At 42.5% G+C, this 25,289-nt stretch overlaps 1 protein-coding gene across 6 annotated transcripts in view; it reads right to left on the bottom strand.

Annotated features, from left to right (window-relative positions):
- Positions 1 to 24,934, bottom strand: part of LOC143025395 (uncharacterized) — a 28,124-nt gene extending 3,190 nt beyond the window's left edge. Inside the window, exons 1-6 of one of the 6 annotated variants that reach the window (XM_076185004.1) lie at positions 24,797 to 24,934; positions 16,159 to 16,332; positions 15,268 to 15,469; positions 8,399 to 8,488; positions 2,639 to 4,680; positions 4 to 2,608 (exon numbers count right to left, since the gene is read on the bottom strand). In XM_076185004.1, the coding sequence (XP_076041119.1) occupies positions 5 to 2,608; positions 2,639 to 4,680; positions 8,399 to 8,488; positions 15,268 to 15,469; positions 16,159 to 16,326 (5,106 nt within the window). In that variant the 5' untranslated portion in view covers positions 16,327 to 16,332; positions 24,797 to 24,934 and the 3' untranslated portion in view covers position 4. The other 5 variants (XM_076185005.1, XM_076185000.1, XM_076185003.1 and 2 more) reach the window with 5 other exon arrangements.
- Between the last annotated feature and the right edge of the window lie 355 nt (positions 24,935 to 25,289).

Raw genomic sequence — 25,289 nt, 5'->3', positions numbered from 1 at the left:
TACCCTATTTGCCCTTCCCCTTCTGTTTCTTCCCTTGTTTGCCACTTTGTTCTTGGGCACCCGTTCGGACTGGGCCTGGCTGGGGCTGACCTGCAGTTCCAGGTTTACCTGCAGTCTTGGGTGGACCCGATGGCCTTGGCGGGGCCATGGGAGGAGCAGCTTGCGTGTCCTCTAATCTTGTCCTTTCATTTGAACCTACAGAAGATTCCTCTTTCACGAGTGAAGGCAACGAGGCAGGTTCCATTGCTGGAGTCCCTTTGCCAGGTGGAGATGCAAAACCAGCCATCTCACTTGGTGATCCTGGGGCAAAGCCCATAACAGGTGGTGATCCTGCAGCAAATCCTTTAGCTGGTGGTGATCCAGGGGCAAATCCCTTGGCAGGTGGAGATCCGGGAGCAAATCCCTTGGCAGGTGGTGATCCAGGGCCAAATCCCTTACCAGGTGGTGATCCAGGGCCAAATCCCTTACCAGGTGGTGACCCAGGAGCAAATCCTTTACCAGGTGGTGATCCAGGGCCAAATCCCTTACCAGGTGGTGATCCAGGACCAAATCCCTTACCAGGTGGCGATCCAGGACCAAAACCTTTAGTAGGTGGTGATCCAGGTGATCCAGGAGCAAAGCCCCTGGGAGGTGGTGATCCTGCAGCAAATCCCTTACCAGGTGGTGATCCAGGACCAAATCCCTTTCCAGGTGGTGATCCAGGACCAAATCCCTTACCAGGTGGTGATCCAGGACCAAATCCCTTACCAGGTGGTGATCCAGGACCAAATCCCATCGCAGGTGGTGATCCTGGAGCAAAGCCCTTACCAGATGGTGACCCAGGTGCAAAGCCTGCTGATGGTGATCCAGGACCAAATCCCACTGGTGATCCAGGACCCATATCCTTTGTAGGTGGTGATCCAGGAGTGAAGACCTTGGAAGGCGAGCCTGGGGCAAAGCTGGCAGGTGGGGATGCAGCACCAAAGCTCATGGCAGGAGGTGAACCAGGAACCATACCCATGACTGGTGGCATTCCAGGAGCAAAGCCTCCCCAAGCAGGCGGTGACGCAGTACTCTTTTCCATGAAGGGTGTAGGTAAAGGACCACCTTTCATAAAGGGCCCTGGTGCAAAAGGTTCCTCCGCGGGAGGTTCTGGTTTCGAAACTGGTTCACTAATAGGGGCAGGAACAGGCTCCATCAAAGGTGGAGCTCCCTTCATAGGAACAGGAGCAGCAACCTTAAACATTGCTGGGGCAGCCTCTTTGGGGGGAGCAGGTGCTGCCTCCATGGGACATGCTGGTGCTGGAGCCACCGCCTTGGGGGGTGCTGGTGTTGGAGCTACCTCCATGGGGGGTGCAGGTGCTGGAGCTGCCTCCTTGGGAGGTGCAGGTGCTGGAGCTGCCTCCTTGGGGGGTGCAGGTGCTGGAGCTGCCTCCTTGGGGGGTGCAGGTGCTGGAGCTGCCTCCTTGGGGGGTGCAGGTGCTGGAGCTGCCTCCTTGGGGGGTGCAGGTACTGGAGCCGGGGCTGCCTCCTTGGGAGATGCAGGTGCTGGGGCTGCCTCCTTGGGGGGAGCAGGTGCTGGGGCTGCCTCCTTGGGGGGAGCAGGCACTGGAGCTGCCTCCTTGGGGGGAGCAGGCACTGGAGCTGCCTCCTTGGGGGGAGCAGGTGCTGGAGCTGCCTCCTTGGGGGAAGCAGGCACTGAAACTGCCTCCTTAGGGGGTGCAGGTGCTGGCTCCTTTGGTGGTGCAGGTGCTGGAGCGGGCTCCTTGGGGGGTGCAGGTGCTGGAGCCACTTCTTTGGGGGATCCAGGTGCTGGAGCCGATTCTGAAGCAGGTTTTGTATCCTCCTGGACAGTTTCTAATCCAGGAATTTCGTCATCTATTTCTGGTGTAACAGGTTCCTTTTCAGGCACAGGTGGTTCAGGTGTTGTGACAACTTGCTTGGGGGCCTTCGCAGCTGCTGCAGCATAATTCAATGGTGCAGGTATTGGAGATACCACAGAAACACCCTTGGGACCAGAAGGCTTGCCCAATTCTGGGAAAAGTGCTGGGAATGCCTCTTTTGATGGTAGTCCTGGCAACATGGGGGCAGCCTTCCCCTTGGCAGTTTGTTTCTTTGCAGGTTCTGGTGCAGCAGCTGGGGCTTCTACCTTGGCAGGAGCAGCAGCTGGGGCTTCAACCTTGGCAGGAGCAGCAGCTGGGGCTTCAACCTTGGCAGGAGCAGCAGCTGGGGCTTCAACCTTGGCAGGAGCAGCAGCTGGGGCTTCAACCTTGAAAGGAGCAGCAGCTGGGGCTTCAACCTTGGCAGGAGCAGCAGCTGGGGCTTCAACCTTGGCAGGAGCAGCAGCTGGGGCTTCTACCTTGGCAGGAGCAGCAGCTGGGGCTTCTACCTTGGCAGGAGCAGCAGCTGGGGCTTCTACCTTAACAGGAGCAGCAGCTGGGGCTTCAACCTTGGCAGGTGCAGCAGCTGGGGCTTCAACCTTGGCAGGTGCAGCAGCTGGGGCCTCTACTTTGGCAGGAGCAGCAGCTAGGGCTTCTACCTTGGCAGGAGCAGCAGCTGGGGCTTCAACCTTGGCAGGAGCAGCAGCTGGGGCTTCTACCTTGGCAGGAGCAGCAGCTGGGGCTTCAACCTTGACAGGAGAAGCAGCTAGGGCTTCAACCTTGACAGGAGCAGCAGCTGGGGCTTCTACCTTGACAGGAGCTTCAGCTGGGGCTTCTACCTTGGCAGGAGCAGCAGCTGGGGCTTCAACCTTGGCAGGAGCAGCAGCTGGGGCTTCAACCTTGGCAGGAGCAGCAGCTGGGGCTTCAACCTTGGCAGGAGCAGCAGCTGGGGCTTCAACCTTGGCAGGAGCAGCAGCTAGGGCTTCTACCTTAACAGGAGCAGCAGCTGGGGCTTCAACCTTGGCAGGTGCAGCAGCTGGGGCTTCAACCTTGGCAGGTGCAGCAGCTGGGGCTTCAACCTTGGCAGGAGCAGCAGCTTCTTCCTTGACAGGTGCAGCTGCTGGAGCTTCCTTGACAGGTGCAGCTGCTGGAGCTTCCTTGACAGGTGCAGCTGCTGGAGCTTCCTTGGCTGGTGCTGCTGCTGGAGCTTCCTTGGCTGGTGCAGCTGCTGGAGCAGCTGCTAGAATTTCAACCTTGGCAGGCGCAGCTGCTGGAGCCTTTTCCTTGGGAGATGCAGCTGCTGGAGCTTCTTCCTTGGCAGGTGCAGCTGCTAGAGCTTCTTCCTTGGCTGGTGCAGCTGCTGGAGCTTCTTCCTTGGCTGGTGCAGCTGCTGGAGCTTCTTCCTTGGCTGGTGCAGCTGCTGGAACTTCTTTGGGAGGTGCAGGCACTGGAGCTTCTTCCTTGGCAGGTGCAGCTGCTGGAGCTTCTTCCTTGGCAGGTGCAGCTGCTGGAGCTTCTTCCTTTGCAGGTGTAGGTGCTGGAGCTTCTTCCTTGGCAGGTGCAGCTGCTGGAGCTACTGCCTTAGGTGCTCCAGCAGGAGCTTCTGTGGCTGGTGCTGCAGCAGGGGTTTCTTTGACTGGTGCAGCAGCTGGAGCTTCTTCCTTGGCAGGTGCAGCTGCTGGGGCTTCCTCCTTGGCAGGTGCAGCTGCTGCAGCTTCTTCCTTGGCAGGTGTAGGTGCTGGAGCTTCTTCCTTGGCTGGTGCAGCTGCTGGAGCTTCTTCCTTGGCTGGTGCAGCTGCTGGAGTTTCTTCCTTGGCAGGTGCAGCTGCTGGAGCTTCTTCCTTGGCAGGTGTAGGTGCTGGAGCTTCTTCCTTGGCTGGTGCAGCTTCTTCCTTGGCAGGTGTAGGTGGTGCAGCTTCTTCCTTGGCAGGTGTAGGTGCTGGAGCTTCTTCCTTGGCAGGTGCAGCTGCTGGAGTTTCTTCCTTGGCTGGTGCTGCTGCTGGAGCTTCTTCCTTGGCAGGTGCTGCTGCTGGAGCTTCTTCCTTGGCTGGTGCAGCTGCTGGAGTTTCTTCCTGGGCAGGTGCAGCTGCTGGAGCTTCTTCCTTGGCTGGTGCAGCTGCTTGAGCTTCCTCCTTGGCTGGTGCAGCTGCTGGAGCTTCTTCCTTGACAGGCACAGCTGCTGGTGCTTCTTCCTTGGCAGGTGCAGCTGCTGGAGCTACTTCCTTGGCTGGTGCAGCTGCTGGAGCTTCTTCCTTGGCAGGTGCAGCTGCTGGAGCTTCTTCCTTGGCAGGTGCAGCTGCTGGAGCTTCTTCCTTGGCTGGTGCAGCTGCTGGAGCTTCTTCCTTGGCTGGTGCAGCTGCTGGAGCTTCTTCCTTGGCAGGTGCAGCTGCTGGAGCCTCTTCCTTGGCAAGTGCAGCTGCTTCTTTCTTGGCTTGTGCAGCTTTTCCCTTTTTCCCTTTACCTGGTGCTGTGGACTTTTCCTTTTCTGGGACAAGTGTGGGGACTTCCTCCTTAGCTGGTGCCATTTCTTTGCCAGCCCCACCTTTCTTTCCACCTTGAGCTCCACGCTTCTTCGACTTTTTGCCTGATGGAGGTGCGTCCTCCTTAGGGGCTGGAGCTTCCTTCTTAGCTGGTGTCTGGGTTGGAGTTTCTTCTTCTTTGGCAGCTCCTGGAACAGGAGTTTCTTCCTCTGCAGGCACTGGTGCAGCAGCAGATTCATTGTTCAGAGCTAACTTTTCATCTTGTGGTTCAACTGATGCTGGCTCCCCATCTTCCTGGCTTTCTTTAACTTCTTCTGCTACCTTTATAGCATCTTTGGAAGCTGTGTTTATAAATAAACCTTCAGCTATAACTAGAATTATCAGGTAACTAATGGACACCCTACAGACAACAACACTCCCCAATCAAGCTCTTAAAACTACCCAGAACATCATAACCCAATAAATTAAGACATGCAGATACCATCTCCATTAACGAACAGCACTGTTTTGCCTAGGAGTTCCCAGAAGCAGGTTGCGCAGCGATACTCTACACCTACCCATGGGCTCTCTCTCAAGTGTCTCTGTTTCTGAATCGGACTCCAACATTATGGGGGGCTTCGACAATGTTGAGGGGGCTGATAGATTGGCTGTAGTTTCCGTCAGTGTCAAGGAGTCGGACACAATGGCTGTGGACTCTGACATAGCAGGGGCTGACATTATGGGTGTAGACTCTGACACAGATGTGTCAGACATAATGGCCGTGGACTCGGATATAGCAGGAGCTGACATTACAAGTGTCGACTCTGACACAGATGTGTCAGACACGATGGCCGTGGACTCTGGTACAGCAAGAGCTGACATTATGGGTGTCGACTCTGACACAGAAGTGTCAGACACAATAGCTGTATCCACAGGGGAATCACAAGCAGTGACTGTAGACTCCGGCACAGTGGAATCGGACACAACAGCTGTTGACTCCGATACAGATGGAGCAGACTCAGTGGGTACTGACTTGGACATAGAAGGGTCAGGCTCAATGGATGCTAACTCTGATTCAGCTGCTGACACACTGGCTACCAGCTCGGATTTGGAGGGAGCTGACACAATGTCTGCAGGCTCTGATTCAGAGGGGGCTGACACAATGTCTGCTGACTCTGACACGGAGGGAGCTGACACAACATCTGCTGACTCTGACACGGAAGGAGCCGACACAATGTCTGCTGACTCTGACACAGAGGGAGCCGACACAATGTCTGCTGACTCTGACACGGAGGGAGCTGACACAACATCTGCTGGCTCCGACACAATGTCTGGTGACTCTGACATGGAAGGAGCCGACACAATAGCTGCTTTACCCTGTGGCTGACAAACAGTAACAGCTTCCTGGCATTCTGGAGGCTCGACAGTAACAGCTTCTACCGCCCCCTCAGACACTTGGGCTACTTCTGGGTCAGACACTTGTGCTACTTCTGGGGTCTCGACAGCCGGGAAGGTGGTCACCTCTTCGGGTTGGCTGCCCACCTCTTCTTCTGCCTCCACTACTTTGTCCATTACTGAACCAAAATAGTGTAACCTAGTTTAACCAACTCTTTGGTACAAATTTGTACTTAAAACACTCTAGAAAAAATTTGGAAATAACATAATAACCCAATCAAGTGAAGTCATGCAAATATCACCATTATTGAATACTGTAACAATGTTTTCCCTATAACTCCCAGAAGCAGGTTATGTGACTGTATGTAGAACCTACCCATGTGCTCTCCCTCAAGCGTTTCTGTCTCTGTCTCTTTCAATGTCTCTGTTTCCGTCTCCAATACTGGGGAGGCAGACTCAACGTCTCCCTGGCCATCTGGCTGACAAACAGTGACAGCCTCCTGGCATTCCGGAGGTTCAACTGCCTTAGCTTCTCCCGCCCCCTCGGACACTTGCGCAACTTCTGGGTCAGAAACTTGTGCTACTTCTGGATCAGACACTTGTGCTACTTCTGGCTCAGACACTTGTGCTACTTCTGGGGTCTCAACAGCTGCGAAAGTGGTCACCTCTTCTGGCTGGCTGTCCACTGCTTCAGCTGCCTCCACTACTTTGTCCAAGACTGAACCAAAATAGTTTATCCAATTTAAACCATATCTTAGGAATTGTACTTAAAACTGGGCATCTTAACCTGAATATCATCTATGAGTAATATAGGTAGAACTGACTATACCTTACACTTAAAATGTAGTTTTATCCCAGAAAAATCCTTCCCTCTAATATGATGAACACGACACTCCTTGTTATCAACAAGAAGTCTTTCCATATTGGTCAATTCCTTCTGGATATAGCCAGAATATCTACTGCAACAGTTAGTTTAACTGCCAGTCCATGCTTATTCAATGCCATCTTAGTAGCCCAAAGTGGGCTAACTTCATAAACTACTCCTAGGCATCTATAGCCACAAGTAAAACTGGGCGCTTATATAGTGTTCTGGTATGACCATACCCTGCAACACACTGACAAATCCAAACGAAAAATGTCAAACAAAACACTGCAGTGAAGTGTCTGCATAACAATTGCATGTCGAGATAAGTTCTCATGATATGTGAACAGATTTGACTCGTTTACAGGTTTAAGAAGGTGAGGAGCATGTCAGGAGGTGCATAGCTGTGGCCAAAGCAATTACCTCTGCATTGTGCATTGGACTGGTGGCAGTAAGCCACTGCTGGAAACTGAAGAGAAGTGCAGGACTTAAACCTGTGGCTATGAAGATGCAAAATCAGCATGCTTCCAATTGTGCCACAAATGCACTATTTTTACAGGCAAAAGATAAAAGATGAAAAAATGAAAATAAACAAATAATAATAAACGAAATAAAATAATAAAATAAACCCAAAATAATAGCACCAGGAATTGATGCATGAAAATCATAAAACATGAAAGGACTTGTATTCGATACAAGAAACAATGAGAAGTACAACTATGAAACAAAGCCACACATTGCTACACACTCACATTGGGTATATATCGTCACTGGAGAAATTGCCAACCAATTTCATATATATCAATATAATTGATTAAAAAGTGGACCAGTAGCTGCTCACTAAATAAGCATACATGTCATCCAAGAAATGCTCTTCACAAAGCACAACTTCTCTGTACTTCAGCAATGAAAATGTATTACATGTCCATCTGGTGAACAGCCAGAAAAGATACAACAGCTGATGACAAATCCAAGTAATCATCACACTACAAAAGTTTCTTTTAAATAATTTATTTTCCCACCAATTCAAAGTACAGAGGGTGAGCAGAAAGCTCATTTGCTATACATGTATTTCCTACTGGGTTGCTGAAATGCTTTAGTTCAATATCATACCAGATATACATGTTTGACTCTTCGAACATTTTCCATCTGAAAGCCAGATAAAAATAGGCATACTCATTTCATGAAATAAAAGTACACACTTTCAAATCATGTATACCATACCTCAATGAAATTCCATTCACTTGATGTACAGCTGTGTAGTGCAACTGCATACATTTTGGCGGTCCATTGTCAATAGTGGCATTCTGAACAAAACTTTATATAGCAAAGCCAATGCCCCAAAGAAAGTACTTTACCATTTGTAGGTAAGATTGAGCACTTGAAAATGAAAAGCATTTTTCTCTGCTGCCAATACAAAAGAAACAGAAGTTCCCAAGTGATACACATGAGATAAAGGAGAAAGGACAGCAAAAGTCTTCTAAAACCAATGGAAGCCTAACCAACAGAAGGAACATCTGTGTTCTGGGGTGCAATCTTAAATTAAGATATATGGGCATGCAAAGAAAAACCAAAAGCAAAATTCGTCAACTAAGGAAATGCTATAACATGAAATAAAAATAAAATGAACTGAAGGAGACGAAATTACGTGTGTCAAGTATTTCAAGCAAGGATTTTGATACATATCGCTACATACTATCAGTTCTCAAGTAGATGTACTTCAAATTTATATTTTTATCATCATTAATAATTTCATATTACTTAGCCATATCTATCTCCTGGAATACTTATTCCTCTTCTACCCAAAGGAATCAAAACCTCACCTGTTTCAGTCCTGCTGGCGGTTTCGAAGTCCTCCACCAGCTGGGGCACATCGTCATCATCTTCATCAATGCCAGTGGCCGATGCTGTACCTGAGCAGAACAAAAAGAATGCCACAACTTGCATGACAAAAAAATACCAACCATCACAGTTTATAACTTACCCACATTCAAGAACTGACACAATAACCAAGTAAATTAATAAACAAAAACTAATACATATACTTACACCAAACCACTCCCACCCAGTCCATCCCCTACATACTACACTCCCCTCTACCCTCTAATACATATACCAGCAGGTTTTTCCTCATTATAAGGGAGGAACCCCAAAAATCAAAGGCATAAAATCCACTTTCACCCATTCCATCCCCACTTACTCCACTCATTCACCATCCTCCCTCCCTCTTATCTTGGCTCATCCCTGCATCTTGCCCACTGCCCTGGGTCAGAAGCAATGTTGCAAGACACAGCACATCCACAGCAAGGACGCTTCATTTAATTGACAACCCCCTATCTATGCCCGTCACCCCTATCTTCTGTCTTCTCCCTTCCTTCCTCAACAGACATTCCCCTCTTTCCCAATATTTTACCCCCATCCATCCACCTCATCCTAGGACGTCCCCTCATGTTCACTCCCTCCACACCTCTTTTACAAATCTTTCTTCACTCATTCTTTCCATGTGTCCAAATCATCCCAATACTCTCATCAACCCAATCTCCCCACTCCCTTTCCACCCCTGTTCTCTTCCTCACCACCTCCTTTCTCACTCTATCTAGCCTAGTAACCCCTATCATACTTCTCAGACACCTCATCTCAAACACATTCAAACTCCCCCTCTCTTATGTTCCACGTTTCTGCTCCATACAGTGCTGTCAGCACAATCACTCCTTCATACACTCTCCCTTAGCATCCATTCCTAAATGTCTATTTCTCATAACACTTTTTAATCCCCCAAGGCTTTTACTTGCTTCTCTCAATCTACAATCTACCTCAACCTCCACTACTACCTTTCCTGCCACATTCGCACCTAAGTTTCTAAAACAATCCACTTTCTCCAGTCACTCTCCTTTAATACTTCCAACTTGCTGCCACATTCTCCCCTTGCACATCTCGCACCTAAGTTTCTAAAACAATCCACTTTCTCCAGTCACTCTCCTTTAATACTTCCAACTTGCTGCCACATTCTCCCCTTGCACATCTCATCACCTAACTTTTACCCACATTTATCTACAACATCTTCCCAAACTGTCACTAACTTCTTAATCCGTCCTCTGATCCTGCCAAAAAAGCAGCGTCATCAGCAAACAACAATTGGCTTATCTCCCACTTTTCTACAATGTCTTTAACCATCTCCAATCCATGGCCCATTCCCCTTGTGTTTACCACTCGCATTATCCCACTCATGTATAAATTTGACAGCCAAGGCGACATAACACATCCCTGACAAAATACCTTCTCCCATTCTCCTTAAACCACTCTCACTCTCCATTTCTAATTTTAACACAGGCTCTACTCCTCTAGTAAAAACTCGAATAATCTTAACAGCTTTCCTCATATCACATATTTGCAATACCCCCACAATGCCATAATGTCTACCATCATAAGCCTTTCCCAAATCTATAAAGGCTGAAAAAATATCTTTACCTTTTCTGAAAGCTTTCTCACATGTTACCATAAAAGCATAAGAATGAGACTGCAAGAGACCATCAGGCCTACACTAGGCAGCTCCGTATCCATCACCACTTATCATCCCTATCCATAAATTTGTCTAATCGTTTCTTGAAACAACTTATAGTTTCAGCACTTACTACATGGTTACTAAGTTTATTCCATTCGTCGACCACCCTATTAGTAAACCAATTCTTGCCTATTTCCTTTTTAAATCTAAATTTGTCCAGTTTATAACCATTACTGTGAGTCCTGCCCTGTTGTTTTAATATAATAAACTTGTTTGCATCACCCTTGTTAAAGCCTTTGATCCACTTGAACACCTCTATTAGATCACCCCGCACTGCATCTTTCCAGTGTGTGCAAGTTATGTTGTCTAAGCCTCTCTTTGTAAGGTAAATTTCTGAGCCCATGTATCATTTTGGTCATTCTTCTCTGTACTGATTCTAGTGAATTAATGTCCATTCTGTAGGACAGAGACCAAAACTGTACCGCATGGTCAAGGATGGGTCTAACTATCGGTAGAGTTTAATAATTACCTCTGCACTTCTATTTGTTACCGTCCTAGCAATGAAACCTAATGCTCCGTCTGCTTTATTCCTGGTGCTAATGCACCGTTTCCTGGTTTTAAGGTCCGGACTCACTAGAATTCCCAAGTCTCTCTCGCACTCGGTTTTCTCTAAGAGCGTGTTATCTAAGCTGTATCTATTTTCGGGGTTGTATAGCCCTACATTTAACCACTTCAGTACGGGACTTAAATCTCGCGGGCAGCAGCCAATGCCAGCCGTATGACGTGTCGTAATAATATTCGCATCATAAAATATAGTCACCACTTATATCGATCGTTCTCTCTTTCACCCGCGAATTTTGAAAACCACAGAGAATGGGATTCAGGGCGCATTTGGGAGAATGTAAAAACACAGGGGCGACTACAATAAATATAATCAAGACGCCGATATGGCAGCGTCGCGAATCCACTTGCTCCTCATGACGCCTACGTGTGCGGCACCGTATGGAAGGGGTTAACATGCTACACTTAGAGATATTGAAGTTCATTTGCCATTTCACCAACCATGTGAACAATTTGTTAAGATCATCCTGCAGAATCTATGCGTTGTCTCCTGACCTAATTAGGCGTCCTATTTTAGTGTCGCCCGCAAACTTACTAACATCACTATTTATCATGTCGTCTAAGTTGTTTATGTACATAATAAACAAGGGACCCAAAACCAAGCCCTGGGGGACCCCAATAGTAATATTGCCCCACCTAAATTTTACTCCACTTATGGTGACCTGCTGTTTTCTGTTACTAATCCAAGCTCTAATCCATTCTAACACTTTTCCTCCTATGCCAAGGGCTTTCATTTTATTTAGTAATCTCTGATGTGGCACCTTGTCAAATGCTTTGCTGAAGTCAAGGTAAATAACATCATAATTATCATTGTTATCTGACGCCTTATATACTTTAGTGTAAAAGGATAGAAGATTAGTCACACATGACTTACCCTTAGAAAACCATGTTGTGAATCATGAATTAAATTATGCCTTTTGATGTGTTCTCTGAGTCTATTTACTATTACTGATTCAAGCATTTTTCCAATAATCGATGTCAAACTGATTGGCCTGTAGTTGCATATAGACAATCTATCTCCCTTCTTAAAAATAGGAAAAACGTTTGCTTGCCTCCAAGCAGTAGGCACAAAACAAGTGTCTACTGATTTATTAAATATTTCAGTTAAATGGTCACAGATTTCAAATTTACACTCCTTTAGCATTCTTGGAAAATTTTTGTCTGGACCCAGGGATTTTGTAGCTTTAAGTCTTTCAATCTGTTTGACTACTACTACTTTACTAATGCTGATATTACAGACTATTTTCTTCATCCCCTCTGAAAATCGGATCGCAGTCAAGTACTTTATCTAACCTCTCATTAGTAAACACCGATAGAAAATCATTGTTAAACTCCTCACTCATTTCTTCCTCTGATTCTATCATGACATTTTCATTGTATTTAATTGGTCCTATTCTTTATTTTTTGTTCTATAGAGAGGAAAGAAACTCTTTGGGTTGGATCTTGCTTGACTAGCAACCTTAATTTCATAATTACGTTTCACTGTATGTGTATTCTTTTTAACCAGCTTTGCCATTTCTTTATATCTTGATCTAAGGTGTGTTTCCGTTTTATATTTTTACATGAAGTCCTCTTTTCATTCCAATCTCACGTTTCAATCTGTCCATCATCCATTTGGGAGTATTACTATTTTTCCGTATCAACTTCAGGGGGATAAATGTATTTTGTGCATTAATGATTAAATTAGATTGCTATACATTTCATCCAAATTGCTGACCTGTCTCTTGATCCCTCACCCCCAAATGACCTGACCCAAGGTCATATTACCCGCCCTGACCCAACCTCTGGCCATGACCTGACCAAAAAAATCTGATCCACACAACCCCTGCCAGCCTTAAACTCACACTGTTCCTCACCAATTACTCCGTTCCTCACCTAATCCTCTCAATCAAAACACTTCTATAAGCCTTCCAACTATACTCAACAAATTTATCCCAGCCAGTCCACTATCATTGTACCTACTTTTTTCAGACATTCTGCATGACATCCATCCAACCCAGGTGCCTTACCTCTCATCATCTTCACAACTGCCTTCACTACATCCTTTCTTATTTCTCCTTCATTTTCCTCATTCAACACATTTTCTTTGCACTTCCCACTGCAACTACCTTTCCCTCCCTATCCTCCTTCACATTTAGCAACTCCCTAAAATACTTTGTCAATCTTCCTCTTGCTGCCTTCTCTTCCATTATCATCTCTCCATATGCACCTTTTACCTTATCTCCTCTACTTGATTCACCTCCTCTTCCTCTCTTAATTTCTTTCCAAACATCTTTTTATTATTTTCACATTTCACATCTGCCCTCTTTGCCTCCTTTATCTTATGTTTTACTTCTTTTTTATTTGTATCTCATATGATTCTCTAGCCACTTCCATGCGGTGATGCCTACGTCGTCACGAGTGGGTACGCGATGATGCCGACGTCGCGTCTTGATTATATTTATTGTAGTCGTACCTATGTAACCTCTATTCTCTCTAAACTGGCTTCATCATATTTTCTATGGTTATCAAAATTCACGGGTGAAAGAGAACGAACGCTTAAGCACCGACTTTATTTTTTATAATGCTATTATAATGACAACATCACACGTCGGACAGCTAATGCTGCCAGACGTGCGATGTGCCCCGGAGTGAAGAGGCTAGTCCCCATTTTGTAATCCATCTGTGAATGCTTGCTTCTCTTCTACAACTTTCTTTGCTTCCTCATCCCACTACTCTCTACCCTTCCTTCTATTTCCTCCTGTCCTTGTTCCACACACCAGCTTTGCACAACTTGCAACTCCCCTCCCTGAACCATCCCCATTCCTCCTCCACTCCTAGTTCTACTCTATCCTTCACTCCCTCCCACTCCTCTCAGATTCTTGTACTTTTCCTTCTTGTTTACACAGTTTACTGAAAGCACCTCCCTACCTTCTGTCCTTTTCCTCTTTCTCCATCTATCCTCCACTCTCCAACTTACATTTGATAAAAAAAATTTATCTGACATTCCCCTACTCTCTACCCTCAGAACTTGCACATCCAACTCTTCCTACTCCTCTCCTGGTTACCACTATGTAGTTCATTAAAGCTATATCTACCACCCTTCCATCCACCACTCTTTCCCACGTACTTATGCTTGACTTTCTTCCTAAACACTATATTTGCTATCATCAACTCTAGACACATCTCCACCATCATCTCTCCACTACAATTTTTTCCTGGAAATTCACACTTACCAGTCACTCTGTCTATCATTTCATTTCCTACCCTCCTTGCAGCATTACAATCTCCCAAAACCACTACATTAACATTTCTCCCTAAACCCTCTATGCACTCATTTAAATCTACCCAAAAAGCCTCCATTTCCTCTACACTTCTAACTACCAGGCCCATATGCACTTACAAAAACCAACATCTCCCTTCCCAGTTTCACCTTCATCCACATTATCCTTGAAGAAACCTTCCACTCCACCACACAATTAGCTATCTCTTCACTTCTATTATGGCTTTTTTTCCTCTATCCCCTGTAATGGTGACATATTCCTTGTGTGCTGTATACATATTTGTGATATTGTTTATTATTGTATATTTAATGTATTACTGTGAGAGCAAATGTTCATATTAAGTGTGTACATTTTTCCCACCAAGTCCGAGCTTGGTGGCATGGCTTGGCGTCGGAGTCAGTCTTGATTCTGCTTACGAAGCGACCGCACGCTTGTTTCCATAGTGCTTTATCACATTGTGACTAATACAGTATTTTGCATTGTTGATATGGTTTCATTGGCCACCCTGCACACCCCATCTAGTTTTTATTGCCTTTTAACTCAAGTGGGAACACTTGGTGAAAGTATTCTTTTCCCTCACCACAGGGTTTGGCAAAAATAGGAAATGAACATTTAGAGAAGTGGTACAGGACAGTATTGAGTGAGGAGACAGCATAAAAGACAGTTCTAGTATAATAACGTATCATTTCTCAAGAATAGGGATTTCCTCTATCAGAGACAAAATTATGTGGTCTAGGTCTGTGGGGACACCCCATATAGACACTAAAGTATTAGTAGCATGCTACAGAGCAACTTTTAACCCCACAATAACATGTTACCAATACCCCAGATGGGGTAAATAAAAAAAATAATAAAATAAAATAGCTCTGAATTGCACATCCTAGTCAGCATGTAAAACCCTACATTGTCACCAATCCCAAACAAATTAAACAAATGCAAAATTTGTTACAACCTCATCTGATGTTTATTGCACTTTTTCAACAGCACCTTTTACAAGTTTCTTTGAAGGAAATAAAACTATGAATATGCAATCCAAAACCTGAGTAAAATGGTTTTATCATACTATCCCCCAATCAAATTCAATCCAATACATCAAGAAGTCCAAAAAAATGAATATTACTAGTGGAGTGTATTTAGGGATGGAATGGGTGGGAATGGATTTATGCCTTTTTTTGGCTACCTCCCTTGTAAGGGGGAAAAAGCCTTGGTATATGTATGTAAAACAAACAACTGTTACTTGTAAATATCCAAGTGGAGCCCACCTAAACTGGAAATGTAAAATCAAAATGCTTTTCATCACACATACCTGGATTGACAGATGAAACTGCCAATCTCTTTAGCTGGTTGAAACCCTCAGCTCCCAGGTGATTCAAAATGTTGGGCAACATTTCTGTGATCTGCTTATTCTCTGCATGACCCGAGACAGCAAAGGTGTTGGCATTGAGGGAAGCCTGAACTTTGGGGTTGTTGAAATGGATCACCGATCCATCATCCTTTATCATGTTAACCTGTACAAAAGATGGACATATTTTCCAAATTTAAAGAGGCCTTTGGTAGTATAGTAAATAGTAAAAATAGACAAAACAGAGTTCCCAAGTGGTGCATATCGTCTTGTCTAAATAACGGAACAGACACTAACATTGAAAAATAGGGAAAAGTTTGATCGGACATGGGTATTTTTCAGTGTCTCGAGTTTAGCAAAAAAGAGAGAAAAAAAAAAGGGGCACCTGTAATTTTGCACCCAAATTTTGTCACCACTAGATATTTGCAGTACTTGTTTATAATTCTAATTTCCATATCAATTACACAGTTCTAAAGTGTGTTATATCAGACCCAATTCAAATACATCCTAGTCTGAGGTATGACTGATAACCCAGACATTTTTACCCACACATATATCAAACTGACATATGACTGATCAATAAAAGACAACCCAGTTATAACTCAGGAACTACCCATATAATAAGTCATCACAAGTACCAATAATGTTTTCATAATTTCTGTACCAGGCATAAAACCAGGAGACCAGTAAAAAAGTGGCCTCTAACGATGCAATCCGTGGGTTTCTCTTGCGTCTCATTTACGACCGCACAACACAATTAAAAATATGAGGCGGAGATACCACAACGCTTGTACAAGAATATCTTACATGCCTATGAGCTCAAATATTTATAAACAATCCTAATTCTGTACTCACCTCCTCAATGCCAGAGATGTTATTGACTGCCAATTTCTTCAGCGAGCTCTGTAGTTTTTTATCATCTGTGGTGGAGGAGCGGTGGACCACCTTCTTCTTGCGCCGGGCAGTGCCTTTGCCGCCAATGCGCACTTGGCTTTGCAACTTGGCTAACTTTTCAGCATTCATTTTGCCCTGCAATGTAAAACATTCATTTTTATAACACAAAATGCAACTCTCCAGAAAAAGAGGAGAGAAAAGTGAGGAAAAAAAACACACACACATATAACATATATATATGGGCGACTTTCCAAAGCTACATCATTGACAAGTCAATGTCCTCCTCAAAAGACGTGATCCAGTTTTGGTTCATGGATATGTGATCAACAGCTATCATCCAATTGCATGAGCTCAAGCTATGTTTGGCCTCATCTTTGGGTACTGCTGTGACTTTACACAAACACATCTCCAATTCCTTGCTCACCAGAGTTGAAGTACCATTTCACAGTGTAGTGATACTGAAAATTTTCTCATACCTGAGCAAGACTCAAACTCAGATAACAGAATCAGTGCAGTATCAATGTGCGGTCAAACTGGGTACACAAATATATTCTTTTTCACCATATTTCAGTTGTTTTCTGCAAATGTATACACATACCTTTGGGAATTATGTTGCACATCCATACACACAAGAGGGGAATGTCTGTTGGGCAAGGAAATGAGGAGACAAGGGATAGCGGTGAATGGAGAATGGCCGTGTAGAAATACTGTAATGCAAGGGAGGGAGGTAATGGGGGGTTAGGGAGTGGTTATGTGGGAATGATATTTTGACACAGCCTGAAGAGATTTCTCTCCATTTGCTCAATGTTTTGCACAAGGGGATGGAGACGCGAGGTTGTTATGGAAGTACTGTGTCTTGTTGCATTGCTTCTGACCCAGGTCAGTGGGCAGGAGATAGGGATGAACCTTCTTCCATGAGAAGCTTGGGGGGGAATGTGCCTTTGTTATCAACCCGTTTCAATGTCCAGTGTGCACACACACATATGGAGCCAGAAGTACTCAATATCTCTCCAATTTCTTCCAGATCTCCCAAGGGACAGTCCATTGCCCCCCCAAGTGACCAGACTTTTCCAGCCAACACCCGAGCCGAACAATAGACTTTGCAGCATCTCAGACACCCAAACATCTGCTTGATCATAAGAAACCACCACCATTTGGAGAAACACCTACACCAAACTTATATTTCTTCGTATATGGCAACAGCCAATTTGTACAGTTGTAAATATGTTTAATTTGGCAACCCCATGAGGTTACTCTTTAGGTTTTCCTGTATTTGTTGACAAGAGGGAAGTCTGAAACATTAAAGCAGACAACTCCAAGTTACAGTAAGTCCTCGTTATACGGTACATATGCATTCCTGAAAACCTTACTGCAAATTGAAATTACTGTTTACCAAACCCATTATAACATGTAATAATAGGATATGGCAGACATACCTTCTCCCTGCTCTTTCCTCTTCAAAATATCTAGCAGATACTGTATCTGTGAATTTTTCTTACCGTAAATAGAATTGAGGGTAGTAATTACCAAATACCGTAACTGTGAATTTACCGGATAAAGAATTACCGTATAAGGACGACTCACTGTATATATAAATACACTGCACACCTACACATTTATAATGATTCATGCACTAGTTTCACTAAATGTAATAGAAAGGATCTATACTTAAGGGAACCTCTCTTTCTCATGCTGTTAACCCTAGTTTTGAATATAAGACACTTCTGGCTTCTTTTCAGACAATATCACCTAAACCTTTCCCAACTTTTTTGTTCCTCTATACCCCTTGGTTATTTTTATATACTCTTGTGTACCCCTAAAAATGAAGGGGGGGGGGTGATATGGATAGACATTTTAATATGAAATCTGTACATGTAGAGTGCATTAATCTTAATGGTAATAACATCAATTAACTTTTGTAATAACTTTTGTAATTTATCAAACATTTTGATCGATCACATACATCTTTTTAATAATTACCCATAATGATCATTACTATGTAAAAATATACAAAACTATTCAAAATAATTTAACCAGAACTAAGCTGTACTATGGAGTTGATTTTCTTTTTGCAACAAGCTCATTAATACGATGGGAAACTTTAACAATAGCACAATGATCATATTCAGGTGTTCTGGTTTTGATCTGTATTTTGATTTAATTCCCAGCAGCTCTGAGAATGCACTCACAAAGCCTTGATGTAAATAACAATGCTTGAACATCCTATGTACCCCCCCTAAAAAGTGCAAATGTATCACTGTGGGTAGATGTACCCCTGGGTGGGAACACGATCTAAATTGTTCCAGCTGCTGAGAAATCTACTTCTGCCATCTTTAGACATTGTCTTTTTCAGTTTGTTTCCATGACCTTGAGACTTTCCGGTCTCAAACCAAGAAAAATTGTTAGTTTTACCTATCCCCTTGACTTCAACACTACTTGTCTCCCTTCTTTTAATGAATGACAAAGTCCAGCACATTAAATCTGTGTACATGTTTCATCTGTAAGACTGGGAACCTACGAGATTACTGCTCTATATAGTGTGTGCAATGTAAATCAAATGGAAAAAATACACATACATGTACATATATACACACATTTGCATAATTTCTGTACCAGGCATAAAACCAGGAGACCAGTAAAAAGGTGGCCTCTAACGATGCAAACCGTGGGTTTCTCTTGCGTCTCATTACGACCGCACAACACAATTAAAAATGTGAGGCGGAGATACCACAACGCTAAAAAAATCATATACTCGGTTTAACCAGAGTATTCTGTACCTTCACCTGCATACATGTTTGTCTTTCTCTAACATACAATACCGCCCAAGGCATAACACACAATCTTGTCTCCTTTATTTCCTAGAATGAATTCCATTAGTTGGCCACTATTCAATGACCAAAAAGCTATTTCACTTGTCCCCCTGACCAAAATGGTTCTCTTGCCCATGATTTTTGAGAAGGTACACAAAATTAACATCCATATCACACAACCTCTACTTATATTTCACATGTACTTTACCCATTACAAAACACACACATACAAACACAATTATAGACCTAAAAAAGAACAGCTTTCCCCACAGAATAGTGAATGTGTCACTGGAACATACTAGATGAAACAATGGTGTGCAAAAACAATACACGAATTAGACATGGAGAGATACAGAGACTGGACACCATGAGCATAGCTCCCCTTCCCCCAAGATACTAGGCACGTTTAGATAATAAAGGTTACTCTGATGAAAATGTGCCATATTTACATAAATAATTTAATTTTAACTATCCTCTGCATTTCATTACATAGTAAAAATGACCAAGATGAGAATGTGCCATGCTGTGGTTATATAAAAAATTAAATTTGAAGTAACCTCTGGTTTGTATCAGTGTAGGACAGTTTCTTATGTCTGAAAGGAGAGGAGCAGTCATTACTTGTCAATGATCCTTGTGTTTAAAGGAGAAGGAAATGCAGACTAAGTTGATGATAAATCGACTTCTCAAGTTCAGTCTCGAGATCACACATCACACACGGCTACAATTCTGAGTGGAGAAAGGTCGATAAGGTCTGACCACGGGCATTGGGGAGGTTCTCTTAACATCCTTCTCAGAGGATCACTTCATGCAAGTACCAGTCATTAGTACCTCAACCCACAATCAATTGATTGGGGGCCCCAGGTCCTTTAGCAAGAGACTCACAGTTCATAAGTAACTATGTAAGAGATGTTGAAGATGTCTGAGTAGTATGATGCTGTCATTGTTTTTATATTGCACCCAATCAGTTGTGCTTATCAAATGTGGTGGGAAGGAAGGAGTAAAGTGTGGTTCTGTTATGTGATAACAGAACCAAAAAGGTCCAAAAGTGCTCTGCCATCACTCTGAAGAATGCAAAATGAGGACAATGAGGAGGAGGAGGACCTATTACAAAAAGACTACACACTATTCTTGCATGGAGCCAAGAATGGGAAAAGAAGTGCCCAAAAATGCAAAGTACCAGGAATGGACAATAGTGGCGAAAGATCATCCTTAATCATTCCTTGGGAAATGAACCCATTACAAAAGCAAAAGAGGAGAAAGATTCAGGAATACTGATAATAAAGTCACCTGACAGATATCAGCAGGATTGTGGGAGACAAACGGACTACTCCAGAAGATTAAAGTGGCATTTCAATATATGGATGAAGATTACAAAAAAATCAGAATTCCTGATACACCCAAGAATGGAGCACAATTAAAAATATGGGGTGCAACTCTGCTAGTAGTTTTGACATTACAACTCATAAAACACACATTTGACGTGCATGCACTAGATTGACAGGCTCCATTCAAGGTTGAGGCTATTCCTACCTATATTTGTGATTACCAAACAAATCTCCCTTTGGTTAACCTAATGGATTATATAAAAATCTATACAAAAGTGGAAATAGTTAAATTATTAACAGTTGGCTACAATAATCAGTCTAGTGTGAAAATTTGTTCATTGATGTGATATGCAAGGCATGTCCCTATATACAAGTGTAAAATTCTTCCAAGGAATAAACCTGGAAAAAACCACGAAACATTATTCAATTCAAGGCAGAGTACTGAAGAAACTTGAAATCACCCACCACTTCTCAAACACATTTGGATTTCTCCCTTCTGTCTACTCAAATTACAAGTCTCTGCCCAATACATACTTCTCATACAATTCACTTGCCTCCCTCACTGAACAGTATCTATACCTCCACTACTCGAAAACCTACACTGGAACAATTAAAACGCATTGTACAAAAAACATTGATAACTTTGAAGACTGTAGTCTAAAAGATGTTGTTAAAACTAGAGTAATCAACAAGACAGATATAGTAATAGACCCTGCATTGCCACCCTGATGTAAGTGCTTGTGGAAGCAGACAACCAATTGGAGAATCTCCATCAAAATCTTTCAATGAAGCCTCTTTCACCCTTAAACAACATTGGCAGTCCCACACTTTCAATATGAAAAAAATAAAAAAATAAATAATAATAAAAAATAAAATAAAAAATATATATAAATTTTCTCACCAGACACCACCCCAGCAATAAAGGTCACCCTGTCCTTAACTCCAATGCCTAATGCACTGAGGCAAAGCTCTCCACATCAAAGTCCCACACAGTTGACTTATCTTCGTCACATAATTTAACACCAATGTACATTCTTGCAATATGACATTTGGGGTCAATAGTTTTTGGTGAAAAAACAAACCATATTCTAGTTAGTCAAAAAGTCAAGATAGATTTGGCCAACTGTGACAGACTGGTTTTCCATGCTGGCTGTGATTTTCAAAATTCAAGCAATTTCATCCTATTTGATTGCGAGCATTGTAGACCGTCAAATTCATCTATTTGATCTTGTTACACACCGTGTGAGCATTAATGGCAGATTGATAGTTAAAAATACACTAATAAAATGTTAAGTGGACCAAAATAGCATATTCAACACAAAATTTAAGATACATAAAAAGATGGTCATGGATGGCCAAGAGTTTGACTGACTAATTTCAGTGGACAATTACATTCACTTCTCTACAGCAAGCATTTGCATCTAAGATTTGTTCATCTTTTATATCCTTTCATCCTTAAATCTTATTGTTTTTTATTCTAAATGAATTTGGTATCAATTACACCATGAAACTATAACATCAGATGGTTAGATCCGTCCATTAAGAACAGCAAATTTCAATCCACTTGCCCAATGCACACAATGACAAACATCCACCAGGTTCCTACCTACAACATTACTGATGGAACATAGCATGGTAAGTTTCATTAGCACCAATGTCACTGTCATTCTCAGACTCTTGATGCCTATGTCCATGTTATATTTGGTTGCCTAAGGTTTAGACAAAATAGAAAATGGCCAAGATATTCAATCAACTGCCATATCCACAGTGGGTCAATGCATTGTTCAGCGAGCTACAGCTGAAGTCATTTACCATACTGGTTACATGGCTACAGCAATATAACCAAATTAATGTAAATTCTAAGGATCAATCTCACAAACACAATTTTAGCATCAATGCTACTGCCGTCATTTGGTTGTGCCTATGGTTAGGTCAGTGCATTAGGTGTGCACATTGCTCAATGTCAGTAAAAAAAAAATTAGTTATTGATTTTGTAAATCAAAATATATCAACATAGTTTTAGTGGAACCCAATGACAAAAAAAATTGCTAAAACCAATGAACTAGATATAACTCCATATCAGCATGGTTCAAGGCAACATCATTTGTTTTCCTTTGTTGGAGATGAAATAACAGAAGTCAAATTGGTCTTGTCTCATGACCTTTAGGAATGCTAAATGCATACCCCAAAGGTTAGGTTAGGTTTGGTTAGACAAGACCAATTTATTACTTCCATTAATTAATCTTCAACAACAAATAAACAGGGCATCTTGACGCTTGCCGATGTCCGAGTAGCTCATGTATTGCTTTTAGCAACTTTTGTTACCAATTTCTGCAACTAAAATTTTTACATTAATATATTATAATTTACAAATTTAATTTCCTATTGATACATCACTTTTTTTAATTATAATACATGAACGTAATGTGACTTTCTTGGCAGAAATAAATAACAAAACCTTGATGCAAGCACATCTACAAATAAACAAAGCCTCTAGGATATGGTTGAGATGCCATGTTGTCGTCTGTCAAGTTCGGTCACTGTCAGTTAATGACGACTTTCATGTTGTGGACCACGTGTTCTCCCGCTCAAAGTGACTTCAAAGCACTGTTACAAAGACAATAGGGATTCCTTGGACTTAATGAAAAACGTGGGGTTTTGCTGTCGTCTTAATTGCCCAAGGAATAACCAGACCGACAGCATCCATGACAATGATGACTCAGATCTTTAGAATTTGAGGTACCCAATCATTAAATATAGGTTAGGTTAGAATAGACGAATTTATCCTTTCATTTCTTCAACCTCGGCATCTATCAAAACAAACATGGCATATCATTCAACTGCTGCGACTTCGTTTGTTAATAAATCTGCTAAGAAAATTGTAGATTACATTAATGTATTATAATTTACAAAATTAATAATTAAGTTTCTATTAATACATTGCATGTCCACTTCTAAAATTTAGCGATCATTATTTTAAGATACAATAAAGTTTCATGCCGGAATTTGCGAGGTATCACCTAACCCACTTTTTATTTTTTTTTAATGAAAACAGTAACTATCCAAGTCTAACCTAGCCCACCTGATCTACCTTGTCATCATGGATTCAAAAATATATTCACACCGCTTGTACGAGACAAATTCATGAATACCTTGTTATAAAATATCTTATATAATTGCGGGAATTAACAGAAAACTGCAATTTTGAAGGCATATAAGTAACTATTTGTTCACCAGTGACAGCATTAGCACTGGTAGCAATTTATACTTAATTTACTAAATTTGTGTAAATTTTAGAATCACATAAGCACATTGTCCAAACTTCCTAACCTTACATAACCTAACCATTCCATAGGGAAAAAAAATTAAATGCAAAAAAGAACAAATTTGTACGATAGTAAATAATTTTATATTCATTATAGTAATATTTTAGAATCTTTCCAAACAAAATGATATACCATATTCCATAACAATCGAAGTTGTAATCCTTGCACATGAATATATTAAAACCAATTCCTAGTTACGTATTAACCTAAACTAGCATGTTCCACCAATTGCCATACCTAACTTTGGTCACATTGCTGCCTCCTTCCATCTGTCTTACCCACTCCCTAAATTCTAAATCTACTTTAAATACCCACCCAACTATATAAAGCCTCCCGCTACAATATTCCACTATCATGAACGCAATCGAAATCTTGTAAATCTAACCAAACCTTTAAAATCGTACTTCGAAATATATGAACAGTCTTTCACAGACCATGCTGCATCTTTTTGGCATATCCCTTAGGAATTTCCACTCACAAAAAAGTCATTTCCCATGCATAAATAAAACCAAGCATATCCTTAACGTGGTTCTCGTATAATGTCACAAAAACCTTTCCAAAGATCCTGACGAAACCGTACCACCCACCCTTCATATGGGTCCTGCCCCGTACCATCCTGTTCCTTGCACTCGTACGTACAACCCACATCACAACTAACATTTTTTGAACGCTCCGGTCAATTGGACATCAATACCAGGCATTAGTATACGTCAACGAACCACCAATATAAGAGGCTACGACTATGAAAGAAAAGCGCGGGTCGGCCATGCCAAGCCGCCATGGATCATACCTCGGCCTTGAACAACAACGCGCCAACACTAGACACACGTTTACTCCTCCTGGCTCGAACACACACCGCCTTTCTCTTATTCACTGCTTACAACAACTCTTTCAGCAACGCATTCGAATTACTGCACTGTGTGGCACAAACCAGACGGTCTTAAAGGCTTAAGTGACGTGCAAGGTCCACGTGATGGCAGGATCTCGTCTCCAGCTATATCGGTACCAGGTTTCAGGGCTTTCACACATCAGATGAAGATTTCTGGTAGACCTTTTTGGGTTTAAACTAACGCACCAACGTTCTCTCAGTCATCCCATGCAGTAATTGCACCAAGACAATCAAAACTAATGTGTGTACCTCAATATGAATTTAGAAGGGGCGACCACGAGGATTCGTTTACGGCCACACAGCGGAAAGAGAAATATTAATGTGACGTCATGGACAGTAACGCCATCTCGATAGCTATAGAGGATCAAACACCGATTCAATGTTAACAAAAGAACATCGCAAAGTATACGTGCAATTCTACAAATAAATGATCAATTCACTATTCAGTAATGTTATTTACTTTACACCTTAATCAATTAATTCATAAATTCATACCAAAAACATAAAATGCGTTGTTAGATACTTAGAATTGTAAATATATATCTATCAGTTCTCGAAGTGGAGACACACATTTTCTAAAACAGATCATAATTTGAACGCAGTGTGCAATGATTAATTACATGAAAAACACATCCTATAACCGAATGATATCACGAATACAGTCGTAAAGTTTATATAGTCTTACATTTGATATTAATCGTAGATAATGAGGAAAATAATATAATCAAGGTCATTGAGTTTC

The sequence above is a fragment of the Oratosquilla oratoria genome, chromosome 5, assembly GCF_046742065.1.
Source record: "Oratosquilla oratoria isolate Oo_2021 chromosome 5, ASM4674206v1, whole genome shotgun sequence".
Taxonomy (NCBI): Eukaryota; Metazoa; Arthropoda; class Malacostraca; order Stomatopoda; family Squillidae; genus Oratosquilla; species Oratosquilla oratoria.
The sequence above is the reverse complement of the archived record's forward strand: the minus strand, read 5'-3'. Positions and strand labels throughout refer to the sequence as shown.